Source organism: Strongylocentrotus purpuratus, unplaced genomic scaffold, assembly GCF_000002235.5.
Source record: "Strongylocentrotus purpuratus isolate Spur 01 unplaced genomic scaffold, Spur_5.0 spur5_scaffold_4, whole genome shotgun sequence".
NCBI classification, from domain to species: Eukaryota; Metazoa; Echinodermata; class Echinoidea; order Camarodonta; family Strongylocentrotidae; genus Strongylocentrotus; species Strongylocentrotus purpuratus.
The window spans coordinates 32,076,849-32,090,732 of NW_022145610.1; the positions used below are offsets into that span (position 1 = coordinate 32,076,849).

A 13,884-nucleotide genomic window follows, 5' to 3' on the forward strand; every position below is an offset into this window, starting at 1 on the left:
TTTTTTTTCCCCAATTTTTTTTCTTTCCCAGTTGAAAGGTAATACATAGAGGAATACCTCAGTGAAATATTTAATTCCGGTATGCACAATAGGGTATAAACTTACTACTTCAAACAGCAAAATCCTATATATTCACAGTTTTAGTGCAAAAGTGACTTATTTTATAAATCTTTCAATTCAACATGAAGTTTTTAAGTTATTGATATGAAATTGCTCTCACATATTCCTGATAATTCATTTCGTTGAATGAATGGGTTAAAATTAATAGAAACACAATCTTCATGATATATTATAGGGTAATTCACTGAAAAATGGACTAATTATCCATGTTTTTTTTTATAAATCCAGAAGAAATGTTTAGATCTCCGCGGTGTACCGCTTAAATTTTAATACCACCATTTCCTTTGTTGTCTAAGCTTTAAGTTGATACCAAATTTGGTTGCCCGATCTTGCCCGTTGTTATGTTAGAGCCGATTTCCCTTGCCACATTGCCCCGAAAATGTGGGTTTTTGGGGTCCGCGGCTGAATCATGAAGGATTCGTGGTCATAAATCACGGCGCGAGGGGGCGCGTGACACTTGTTCTGACATCGCGGACCAAGATAAACACATTTTTCGGGGCAATGTTGCAAGGAAAACGGATCTAACGTAATAACGGGCAGAATCGGGCAGCCAAATCTGGTATCAACTTAAAGCTTAGACATCAGAGAAAATGTTAGTAATAAAATGTAAGCGAAAATCCCTGGAAATCCAAACATTTCCTCTGGATTTATAAAAAATAAATCCCCAAACATGAGTTTTGGCGCACTTTGGTTCCTCCCTGGCCCACTGTGCGCCGTTCCCACAGTTGAAAAAAAACCACCCTTCTTCTCTCTCTCTCTGACAATATAGTGTTGGAAATAAACTTTGAAACAACACAATATAGCAACGGGCCGAAGAAAACAACAAATTGTATGAATGGGACTGACGATATACAATCGTGTGTTGTTTGCCCCACGTCCTTTTATTCTTTCTCGCACTTGATTGTCATGTAGTGAGGTTGTCGTAGGTATATTTCATTGACAGGTTGGCTAAATAATATGTGTCATCGTTTTCATTTCAAACTTGTCGAAGTGAAAGTTTGGTTGAGGTGATATATTAAAAAAAGTGATAGTCATTTGGTCACTTTGAATTCCATTCTTTTTTTCTTCTAAAAATAAAATTGAAATATAATAATTGAAGTGTACGAACCTCCTCTGCGAACTGATATGTGTAAATGTTTGTAAATCATTCTATTGCTACTTCATCAATACAACCCATGATATCATGTTCACTGTCACGTATATCTCTTTCATATCCAACAAAATAAAAACACAATTCATACAAATGTATTTTTTCCAACCAAATGAAACTTAAATTATGTACTACAAACAAATATTTCTATTTATCTTCTATTTATGACTTTAGTATTGATTAATAAATATTTATATTTATCTTCCATTTATGACTTTATTATTGATTAATAAATATTTCTGATCTGTACTGTCCGTGTACGAATCGAACATGAAATTATTGTTAATTTCACACAGTCATAGCTTCTGTACAATTAATGTTAGAATGTTATTACATGTTCTTCAACGAATTAGCAAGGACTTATCAATGACAATAGTCTTCCATTTTTGACTTTAGTATTGAATATTATATATTTCTGATCTGTACGGTCATTTACGAATCGAACATGAAGTTATTGTTAATTTCACACAGTCATAGCTTCTGTACAATTAATGTTAGAATGTTATTACATGTTCTTCAACGAATTAGCAAAATTAATAAACATGTTGGAAAACCTAAAAAAAAGAGGCGTGGGTGCAACTTCAATGCAATGTCCTTGGTCCCTATGTGGTAGCCAGTTGTTTCTTTATATTTCTACCTTTTTTGCTATCGGTTCTCTAATACAAAGTTTTGATGAATAGAAAATGATTCAACAAAGGCGTGGGCAAATACAATAAACCACAACATGGAGTTAAAAAGAAAGATTATGAAGTCACCTTCGTGTAATGGAAGAATCTGAATTCTCCATTAAAAGTGAACACAAATTATTAGAGATTATTACCTTTTATTCTCATGTAAAATGTGTTGTTATAATTATGTAAGTGATTACTCTTGGCCTTTCAATTTCATGCATGAAATAAATAAAGGACTGTCATTATGTAGGTCCAAGTGGAAATCTTCAATAATATGCTTTCAAAGGGTAAATGTGTGCATTTTTACGCCAGTAAAATTGCAGATTATAAATCCAATTAAAAAAAAAATATATATACATTCGATTTTGTTTGTTTTTGTTAACAATGGCTGTGAATTATGCGAGCAATTTATGAAAAGAAAACAATGGCTACATATTGGAACCAGCATGCACGCATGGTCAAAACAGGATCAACAGCTTTCATCTGGAGCTCGATCACCCATTAACCCTACTTTTTTGAGGCAGGACTGATTGAGGCAGGACAACCATGCAGGAACATATGTCATAAAAGGCCTGCCACTCCATATTCCCTATAGCTTTAATTGGACCAGCCTTATGTTTTGACATACTACAAAGGTACATGTGTCTGTTATCCTGTATATATTCCTTCATGTAAATTCATGTGTACGTACTTGATATCACTTAATGTACTATTATGTATATATTTTGGATGTTCAAGTTTATAATGTGAGGAACTGTCTGTACATGTAAATATGGACAATATTTCTTTTGCGAAAAGTGGCTTTATTTTTTGTCATACCTGGAAACTAGTAAATGTACATAAAGTTCGAAACCAATTACTTGTAGTTTTATTATTATTACTATTATTATACTACATGAGAAGATTGGTAGGCATATGACTCTGGGTTGGGCGCCTGTTTACCCCTTCTTTGAATATAATTGGACGCATGCCCACATTCGGAACTGAATAATCGAGTGTCCCGAAGAAAAAAGGGGAAACATTCGTGACATTTTGGTAACAAAGGTGCATATGTGTGCCCCTAAAAGTACCTTGCACCCGCTGGTACATCTCACTTTTTGTCTGAAAGACGTCAGGTTAATACCCAAAGCTGGTGGGAAAGCCTACACATACATAAAATGTAGATACTTATCATTGTATAACTTTAGTCTTTAGTTATTTGTAGATGCCTCCTTAATGTATTTGTAGAGGACAAAGGCAGCCAGTCTAGCTTTTACTTAAATTAACAATGCCTTTCTTAGTTTCTTTAGTTACTCCTACTCCTACTAACTACCTAGGCCCTATGTGTAAATAGAATTTAAGTAGTTATTATGTGCACATAACTGTGCTATCAGTTCAATACTTTCTTTAGGTTTCTCTTTTTTGTCTTATATCAAAATTAATTATTAAATTGGTATTAAATTGGTATTAAATCAAGAATTTTACATTAATTCAAATAACAATTTACTGGTGCCAGTAGCTTTCTTTTTCAACTGATTCCATTTACAATGTCACAAATTAGGTAACAAAATATGCTCATCTGACCGTAATGAAATAACTAAAACCCATTGACTTCCGGTGGCTCTGCCCCCTGGACCCCACCTGGGGCCCTAAGGCGGACCCCTGGATGCTTATCTGACGGTAATTTAATGCTTAAAACCCCTGAGCTTCTGGGGTCTCCGCCTTCTTGACCTCACGCCAATTAGTGTCCTGCCAGTGACACAAACAAGGTATCAAAATATATTCATCTGACCGTAAATAAATGCCTAAAACCATGAGCTTCCGGGGCTCCGCCCCTTGACCCCACAAGGGCCCCTAAGGCGGCCCCTCATGGTTATCTGACCGTTATAAAATGCCTAAAACCCCTGAGCTTCTGGGGCTCCGCCCCCTAAACCCGACACCAATTTGTGTCCTGCCAGTGTCACAAATAAGGTATAAAAATATGCTCATTTGACCGTAATTTATTGCCCAAAACCCCTCAGCTTTCGGGGCTCCGCCCCCTGGACCCCACACCAATTTGTGTCCTGCCAGTGTCACAAATAAGGTATCAAAATATGCTCATCTGCCGTTATTAAATGCCCCTCCCCCCCCCCCCAGCTACTTAGAGAAACGTTCAGCGGGGCCTGCATGTAAGAGTGGGGTGGTGCAGATTTTTTTGTCTACCCCCTCCCCTGTCCCCAAACGTTTTTGCTCATTTCGGCACTGCCGGTGTCACCATTACGTACCAATATTTGGCTCGCATAATTTCAAATTTGGGCTCCCCCTTAGAAATCCTGGATCCGCGCCTGATTAGGGATTATATTTCATTTTGAGTGGCCAAGGAAAAAGATTCTAATTCTCAAATATATATAAGGTAAAACATTGATTTTGATATTATATATAATTTTCATTTGTGCGTGCATTCCTATTTATGATAATCAAAACCCAAATATCATTTGAAACTTTTGAAAGACTGTCAAACAGGTTACAAAATTGCCTTCGGTATCTGTTATGACTCAGATTTGTTGTATCGTATTTGATTTGAGTGCTTAGCGATTTCCACTTTTCTCCTCCTGCATGCATGACAACTATAATAGGTATCTGTTTATGTTACAGCTTACTGTCTAGTTTATTTCATCCTTACTCTAATTCTCTGACGAGTAAACCCCGAACTGGATATAATAACAACAAGTACGAATTAGATTCTCATAGCCATATGCATTTTCTTTAATGAGGATCAAATATTAGTACAGCTTGGGGGAAAACGTGATTTAAGTTTCAGAAATAAATGACTGCGCTTAACAAAACATGTCCCACTGTCAGAAATGAAAGTATTTAAATACAAATTTGATTTTATATATGATGTATCGTGTTGTATTTCCATATGTCTCAAAGAGAATTTTTGATTGAAAAATGCGACTACCGATTTACTGAAATCATCAGCTTTTGTGGTTTCATGTCAGATAGAACTATGGTTATTTTAAACAGGCTTCGTACATTTTTTCCTCGCGTATACATTTTAAAGAGCGAGTAGGGTGAAGGCGTTGTGAAAAAAGGACCCCCCCCCCCAACGAAACACCTCACTACCATTCTCCGTCACACCCAAAGAACATGACAGCCCTTACCCCCTCCCCCCCCCCCCCCCCCACTCTGCGCTATACCCGAATCCATTTCCACCTCGACACACCCATAACCTCATTCAACCCTCATACACACCCGTAGGCGTAGCTCTAGGAATTGCTGACTGTATGCGAACCAGACTGAATCTGTTAGGTCATGGCAAGTCATAAAAACGGTCGTTAAAAAAATGACATTATGACATATTTTTTCTTCTTCTTAAAGACTGAATCAATAATAGTCTCCTTTCAGTCTTCCTAATTACGGATCGCTTGAACTTAGAAAATATTTTAATTAGGTATATCCATGTTTGACGTGAAGAGAGTTTGTGAGATTTTCTTATTTGTGAATTATACCGAATTTCATATCGAACAGTACTCAAATGACAAATTCTGGATAACTTTCGACAAAAAGACGTAAACGAATGTAGCCTGAATTACAACAAGTAATGAGTGGTGATAAATTGTTTATTTTTTTGAACTTCATTCATAATGGGTGCAAGACGTGCTGTAATTCACCCCATCATCTGGAACAGAACCAATGCTGACCGAGCTGAGATGGCAATTCTTCGTCTCTCTTTTGAAGAAATTGAAAGATACGCATTCCCCATGCGCGAGGCACAGTGCAGCGCATCGGATGCGCGTAGGCACGGTTACAATCACGATCACATAACTTTTGGTGAGACATCCGAGTTCGGAGGCAGTTGCCTTGTAGATCATACTGCGATGTCGGCTCTGAGAGGCTAGATAAGAACATATAGGAGTAAAGAATCTCATTATTTCGGCATTTAGGCTATAATATGTGACATTGATATACAAAACAATATCATATTCTCCTGATTAAAATGTGAGATGTTGTTTGTCGGCGAAGGCCTAGCATAATATAAGAGGTTTTGCTAAAGTAGAGCAGTAATGGGCATGGCAGAACTGAGTAAAGTCTCCGTACTTCATATGCATAAAAATAGAAACACTTGCATCGAATATAAGCCTTGAATACGTCACACACCGAATACAAAAGCTGGGCACTCAGCCGGCAGGTCGCACTTCAGATCTCGAGTTCACGTTCTCCTTATCGTTCTTCTCAAAATTACTCATAATTCTTCATAATTCTTCATAATGCCTACACATTGAAGCAGGGGTGGTGGAGCGACTTCCAAAGTAGGGAGGGGCACAAATACAAAAAGGACACTTTCTGGGAAAAAGGGCACCTACAAAGGGAAATCTCAAAACGAATATATACACTTGTTTAGACATTGGTATATACACCTACTTTGTGATTGCATTATCATGGTTAACTTCAATATTTGTTTCTCTCTGTGGGGAAATTGGTCGTAGTCGCTTCAAATTAGGGGCACATTTATTGATGAGAGGAAAAGGAGACACATTTCGAAAGGGATAATACACTTATCAGAAAAGAAAAAGAGCACGTGTCATAGTGCAAAGGTTATTAATTATCAGGGGCTCTTCTGACACCTGAAAGGAGGCACTCACCAGGGATGAAAAATGCACTTATGAGAATGGTAAATATTTTGTCAACGGAAAAGGGGCATCCATCAGATTTTGTAGGGGAATTTAAAAGAGGCGAAAAGGGGCATTTATGAAAAGGGGATAGTTCCCTTATTAGAAAGAACAAGGGGCACGTATCATTGTTAAAAGGGAAATTTTCAGAGGTGAAAAGGGTTGATTATCGCACCAGGAAGTGGCACTGACCAGATATGAAAAGGGGCCCTTATGAGAGTGAAAAGGGGGCACTTATACTAAAGGAAAATGTGCATTTATTGAAAGAAAAGGGGCACCGATCAGATTGTAATAAGGCATTTATCGGAGGTGGAAGGGGTCTTTTTATGAAAAGGGGGGAAGCGGCTCTGATTAAAAAGAAAAAGAGGCACTTGTTAAAAATAAACCGGGCACTTTAATCAGAGATGAAAAGGGATAGTTATGAGAATGGAAAATTGACACTTATTGCAAAGGAAAATGGGAACTTGTCAAAGTAAAAAGGGCTCTTCCTATGTAAAAAAAAAGGTACTTGAAAAAGTGGGGGCACTGTTCCCTCTCCCCCCAGAGTGCCACCTCTGTATGGAAGGGAAGCAGCTGGCAGGGGAGGGGTAAAGCTAGGAAGCTTCCCGACCCGCAGGCAAGCGCGTAGCCAGGATTTTATTTTAGGGGGGGGGGGCGGTAGTGAGCACGCAAAGCGTGCGAATCACTTACAGAGCGCGCGTGGCGCGCTCCCTAGGGGGGGGGGGGTGGTGGGGGGGGGGGGGGGTTTCCCCCCTCCCGCGCGAAAGCTTTGACGTTTCATTAGATTACTAGAGAAAGAAGGCGATTCGTTGTACCGTTCTCGACTCTTCATCCTTGTCTAAATTCAGTTTCTATTGACATTTCATTAAATTATTAGAAGACGATTAGTTGTACCGTTCTCGACTCTTAATCCTTGTTTGAATCAAGTTCTCCTTCCTCTGCGCGTAGCGTGGAAGCTCTGACATTTCATTAAATTATTAAAGAAAGAAGACGATTCGTTGTACCATTCTCGACTCTTAATCATTGTTTGAATTCAGTTTGCCCCCCCCCCTCCCGCGCAAAGCGCGGAAGCTTTGACGTTTCATTAAATAATTATTCGAGAAAAAAGACGATTCGTTGTACCGTTCTCGACTCTTAATCCTTCTTCTTCTTCTTCTTCTTCTTCCTTAAAAGTGCAGGCTTTGAAGATTAACGCACTGTGGGTTGATACGCATATATACACATTGTTTAGTGAATGTGCGGTTAGAATAATAATAAATAAAAAAAGTTTAAAAAAAAGTCGCTTGTCTGCATGCTAGACGGTGCCATCCCTCAATGCCACTTTGAAGGCATCGAGTGAGACAAACTCTCTTGGGTCTTTCTTCAGAGAGTTCCATTCTTTGCTGGTGCGGTGAAAGAAGGAGGAAGAGTACACTTGGTCCTTATCTGAATGCAGTTTCCCCCGCCCCTCCCGTGCGAAGCGCGGAAGCCTTGACGTTTCATTAAATTATTAGAGAAAGAAGACGATTCGTTGTACCGTTCTCGACTCTTAATCCTTTTTCTTCCTACGTCCTCTTCCTTTCTTCTTTCTCTCTCTCTCTCTCCTCTCTCTCTTTTTTGGCTGGCGTTTTCGTTTTGCCTGCGCCTGCCCGCAGGAAACAACAGAAGAAGCATTTTTATACTGTAAAATATGGAGTCACAGTGTCTGGCACGGTTTTTGAACGGGCGCAATGTAAAACACGGCAACAGGCCGGTATGGAGACGTTATGAGGACGGTGGAACAGTAAGAGGACGTTATTAGTCGTTTAGAGAGCGGTTGAACATTAATAGACCAATGAGAGGCCGGTATGTAACCGGTATGAGGCGGTAGGTCAAGGTTGAGCGAACGGTGAGAACCCGGTATGAGGATGGTATGAACACGGTAACAACCCGTTGGACAAATCACGTCGTCACCGCGTTCTCACCGCCCCACGAACGGGTCCATAACGGCCCACCGTCCTTATACCGTCCTTATACCGTCCTCATATCGGTTCTCGTTGTGTGTGAACAAGCGGTGGCACACGTCGCCGGGTCTCCCCGGCCACTAGCGGGCCCCATCATGTTACCGATCGCTCAATGCCCCGCCGTGTGCCCTCAACGTGCTCCACCGTCCGCACGAAATTCGTCAGTTGCCCGGTAAAAGGTCGCGCAGCGTGGGCGCTTGTAAAAAAGGGGGAACCGAGAAAAACGCTTTTGAAGTTTTAACACCTACTTCAAGCGCTACAAACGACAATGTTTCTATGTTCTATGTAGCCAAAACTATTCTGAGAGAAAGATATTTACCTGATTTATTATGTTCTCAAATTAATTTGCAAATATTTCTTTCTTTTGCTACACTACGTTTTGCTGGAAACAAAAGATTAAGCCCGAACGCGCAATTTAACTTCCCGGCTAAAGGTAGTGTAGCGCTACTCGACGTTTTGACGGGCAACTAACGAATTTAGCACACGGTGCCACATGGTGGCTTAGCCGGCGCCATGGGACAGCTACTTTAGAACCCCCTATAGCTCAGACCCCCTGTTACAGGACTGACAATTAGGGTTTGTGCCTGTATACTTTACTTACCAAGAGTGATCGTGCTGCCCGGATCAGACACCATTGACGGTGATGGCGCTGTAGTGATCGGGAGCTGCCGTTTGCGCGAACACGCAGGGCATACATCTCCATACGTACAGGGGTACTCTATCCAGTATTCCCCTGGGCCCATGCCTAGCGTCAGGGTGCAATAGTCACCAGGACCTCGAACAGATGGATCTGGGTTACCGCTAGTCCAGTCTAAAATTCATGATAAATAATATCAAGAATGTGCTTTAAAGGCATCATTTAACAATGTTAAATCTGAGATGCAGGGCCCTACGTATTATCAGTGACTGTGATGTGGTGTATAATATTGAAGCCCTAATAATTGCGCTTCAAAATGATCAAGAAGTGCCTCAAAGAGTTGAAATCTTTGAGTGACTGGTTTTTACCATAATCGTTTCCCCCAATATACTGTAGTTTTATGAAAACCGTTAGGAAAACGAAAAATTTGATTTCGATTTCCAATCATAAATATCTTGATAATCAGACAGGCGATAAGCTTGTAAAAGTCGTGGGGTTCCTGAATTTTGACCTAACCGGCCCCTCCCGTATTGTCGACTCAATTGCAGGCATGGACATAATATCAAGGATATTTATTTCTTGAATTATATCTTTATTTATTTATTTATTATTATTATTTTTTTCTATGTAGAATTTCATTATTATGTATGTTTGTTTTGTTATGGCGACATGCACCACCATAAGCATGACAATCCTTGTACTTTTATTGAATTTCGCCTATCTCCTATTCCATGAAAATAAGCATTTTATGATGTTCATTCATTATAAGCAAGAAATGAACGTTTATTTAAGTGAAATTGATTGTGAAAGCTACTTACCCCAATATCCAGAGAAATCTGTTTCGCTGTTCCAGTAAACGCCATCTTGGTTTGGGCACTCGAACTGACCGGTGGCGGTGCTAGAGCGATCGATACAGCCCAACCAGAACCCTTGGCAAGTAGACGTCGAGATCGATTCTAACATGTGACACAAGCGAGAGAAATTTGTTTTTTTTATGAAGATCCAGTCATTTTAAGGGATAGTTGAGTTCTGTTTTCGTACCGCAAATGCCTTCAAAGTGCATGGTCATTGCTCTTATTCTTATCTATGACATTTCTAGTGCCCTTTTAGGACCTAAATTGCTATGAAGGGAATTTTAGACCATAAAATGTTTCAAATTTAGCCAATACGATCATACCAAGTCAGCTCCACTTTAAAAAAAATATGGAGACCGTTAATTAATTAATTAATTAAAAATAACAATACATGGGCCGGCTAGTTGTGCGTTATATAACCAACAAGAAAATGCCAACAAAAAAGCCAACATCGGCATTGGCTGAAATACGACGTAAAAGGCGCTATTTCCTTTTTACAACGGCTTTTTCAAATTATCGAATATTTGTGGAGGTATTATAAATCGTTATATTTATGGATATGTCAGCCGTCTCTAAACCGATTTTGATCAAACAAAGATGATTGTATATTCTTTCAAATCTGACACTCAGTTTTTCATTATCTTACAAAATATATTTTGTGTAGCGCCCTCTGCAACAGAACTCAACTATCCCTTTAATACGGTGGAATCACAATCCGAGGCGTCATCTAGCGACTTCAGTGTTTAGTCGATTTCAAGTGATGCATCATGGGATATTTCTTTTGTGGTGAGGAAGAGGTTTGAAATGCTTACTCAAGGTAACATTTTGCGCTTATTCCAGAAATGTCAGTCGTATTGCCTATTTTGGTCATTTCGGCTAAAACGGACCGTCATGGTCACTTTGGTCAGAGGTATTTTTCCACTCGACATTATAAGGAAAGGAGATTTGATAGGCCTACACAATGTAAAAAAAATACCCCTTGTGCTAGAAAAAGTGGACAAATTGACCACCATCAACACCAGTATGGTCATTTCGGTTACTTTGCTGTTCAGAATCATTCCGAATTTTCGAGCAGAATCAATTGATGGGTTCGGTTTGACGTTCACATTCAATATAAACATATGCGCTGATAGCAGAATAATCTCATTATATAATGTCATTCAATGAATTTACACATTTCGTACCTCTTGAATGATGTCGATTGGTGGCTAGCGTTTTGTTACTCTGCTCGTGCATGGTTGAAAACTAGATGTCGATCTGCGAGCCAAAAAATTGTGCTATCGCGGCTTGCCAGTGAAGGCGCTGTTAATTATGAATCCACCCATATTGATTTAAAGCCCTACTGCCTACTTATATCTACTTGCGCCCTCTTTATATCAAACAATGTATAAATTATTGGTGACCATTCGTCCCCCATGATCGCCCTTTTCTTATTTTAATAGATTGAGAGCTGATTTGACGAGATAACCACCTGTTAGTGACCATGCAGGGAGGTCTAATCCCTCCTGGCCAAACTAGTGCAGACAGGATTTAAACCATATTTAAAGATATAAGTTGGGTTCTGGTTATGCGATTGCATTGTGAAAGAAACGGTGTGGAATCAGTCAGAAAAAGTTGATCATGTAGCCTATCAGTATATTGGTGTGTACTGCAAGGTTCTGGATTCATCAAAATGATAAGAAATGTGGCCCAATATTGGTAAGTAACAAGCATTGTACACAGAAAGGTGTATATGGGACTACACAGACATGTGGCATAAAAACCGGCTGTTACATGTCATATTTATATTATGAATGCATATTTGAGAGCCATGTTTTTCAGGGATCAATTTTTTCTCTGATGTTCTTCCACACAAACAAATTATTTTTCACCTCTCTCCAGAAGTCTACATTCTCTGTTGTTATTACAAGGGGACATGTGTGCTTAAAACAAATTACTATTTTTAAAGATAGAATATTATATAGTATATACAATAAAACATACGATGGGAAATACGTATATGTGCACGAAGGGGAAAACGGCTACCTCCTACACTTTCAAAAAACCCTAATAGTAATACTTACTACTACTTCTCATAATAATGATAATTATAATAACTCAAGTTCAAGTCCAAGTTTTATTTCTACATCTGATTAAAAAAACACAACACAAGTACAATTTATATGCATAGGCCTATATACAGTAACAAACATTTAAATGAAACATCTTCAATTAAATCATAATGTGGTGGGAAAAACAGAAGCCAATGACCTATCAAGGTTATTCCCAAAGATAATGAAATTTACATAAAAACATCCTTAAATATACTAACAACGAGATAGAAATATAAAGATTACAATAACACAAACATCAGTACAATTAAACCAGACAAATCCATTACAAAAAACAAAAAACAGAAAGGCATTTAAGTAAAAAATAATCCTAGTTATACATTATTATAATTATTCATTTAAAAGATATTTCTTAATGGTAATGATGATTATGATAATGATGAAAATGATAATAGTAATAATATTAAAAATAATAATAATAATAATATGATGTAAATAATGGTGCGGATGGTAATGATATTAATGATAATAATAATGATAACAATAATAGTAATGATAATACTAATTATGATAATTATAATAATAATGATAAGCCTACTAACAATGCTAATTAAATTACAGCAATAATAATGAAAGATTGATAATAGTCGAAAAAAAATGTATAACTAATAATACTATTATACTACTACTATCAACATTAATAATTGTTCGAGTAATAATAATAATAACAATGAATATAATCACTTTCCCAATGATAGACGACAATTAACGCCTGTCTGCACTAGTTTGGCCGGGGGGGGGGGGGTAGAACTCCCTGCATGGTCACTGACAGGTGGTTATCTCATCAAATCAGCTCTCACTTAACATAAGAAAAAGGGGATCATGGGGGACCAACGTGTACCGCTTAGGCTTTGTTTGCTATATAGAGGGCGCAAGTAGCTACAAGTAACTGCAGGCCCGCTCAATACATACTTACTTCTGACGAAGGTCATTGATTCGGCCGATTCCGGAAAGAATAGGGCGCCTCCTTTGTCCACACACATGTCGAGCGCATCTTGCCAAGTCTTTGGTGTCCAAACGATCAGTAGACACTGCTCACCGACGGGTTCCCAATCCAAAGGGGTAGGACAGCCGTTGCGCCAAACACTAATGATGATAGTAAAGATGAGAATGGTAATAGGAATGAAAATGATATGATAATATTAATAATAATGATAATGATAATAATATAATATTATAATGATAATAATAATGATGCTGCTGCTACTATTACTACCACTCCTGCTACTGCTATTACTACTACTACTGCTGCTACTGCTGCTGATACTGCTGCTACTACTAATCCTGCTACTGCTAATTCTAGTACTACTGCTATTACTACTACTACTACTACTACTACTACTACTTGTAGTAGTATTAATATTTGGTGACAGAGCGATCAGTAGCATGCTCATACTCACATTTGGTCAATAACTCACATTTGGTGAATATATGCCATCCTGTATATATACATATCAGAAATAAATAAATATAATAAATAAATAGGCCTCACTAAATAACGAGTTACCACGCCAGATGACAGACATTTGCTTGAATCATTATTGATAACAAGGATAATGATAATGAAAAATATACAGATATGTAGATAGATATAAATTGATAGATACATAGTTCATTTATTATAATTTAAGCGTCATGATCATTGTCCCTGCAAACTAAGGCCATCATCATTGACTTGAATAACAGTTAATAATCAAAGAAAGATCTTGATGATGAAAATGATAATTA

At 38.2% G+C, this 13,884-nt stretch overlaps 1 protein-coding gene across 1 annotated transcript; it reads right to left on the reverse strand.

The window, feature by feature from the left end:
* Positions 1-5,094: 5,094 nt before the first annotated feature.
* Positions 5,095-13,224, reverse strand: LOC115929302. The gene is made up of 4 exons (XM_030998025.1): positions 13,073-13,224; positions 10,010-10,147; positions 9,156-9,365; positions 5,095-5,797 (listed from the first exon to the last, which is right to left on the reverse strand). Exons 1-4 carry the CDS (start codon positions 13,137-13,139, stop codon positions 5,538-5,540), a joined length of 675 nt encoding a protein of 224 aa, XP_030853885.1. The 5' UTR covers positions 13,140-13,224; the 3' UTR covers positions 5,095-5,537.
* Between the last annotated feature and the right edge of the window lie 660 nt (positions 13,225-13,884).

What these genes read in the sequence shown, in the direction of transcription:
- LOC115929302 (XM_030998025.1), bottom strand. Translation starts at nt 13,139, where the DNA reads ATGTGTGTGGACAAAGGAGGCGCCCTATTCTTTCCGGAATCGGCCGAA. An exon ending in ATCAATGACCTTCGTCAGAA is followed by an intron (nt 10,148 to 13,072) that starts GTAAGTATGTAT and finishes GTCACATGTTAG; the next exon opens with AATCGATCTCGACGTCTACT. An exon ending in GGGCAGCACGATCACTCTTG is followed by an intron (nt 5,798 to 9,155) that starts GTAAGTAAAGTA and finishes GTTCTTATCTAG; the next exon opens with CCTCTCAGAGCCGACATCGC.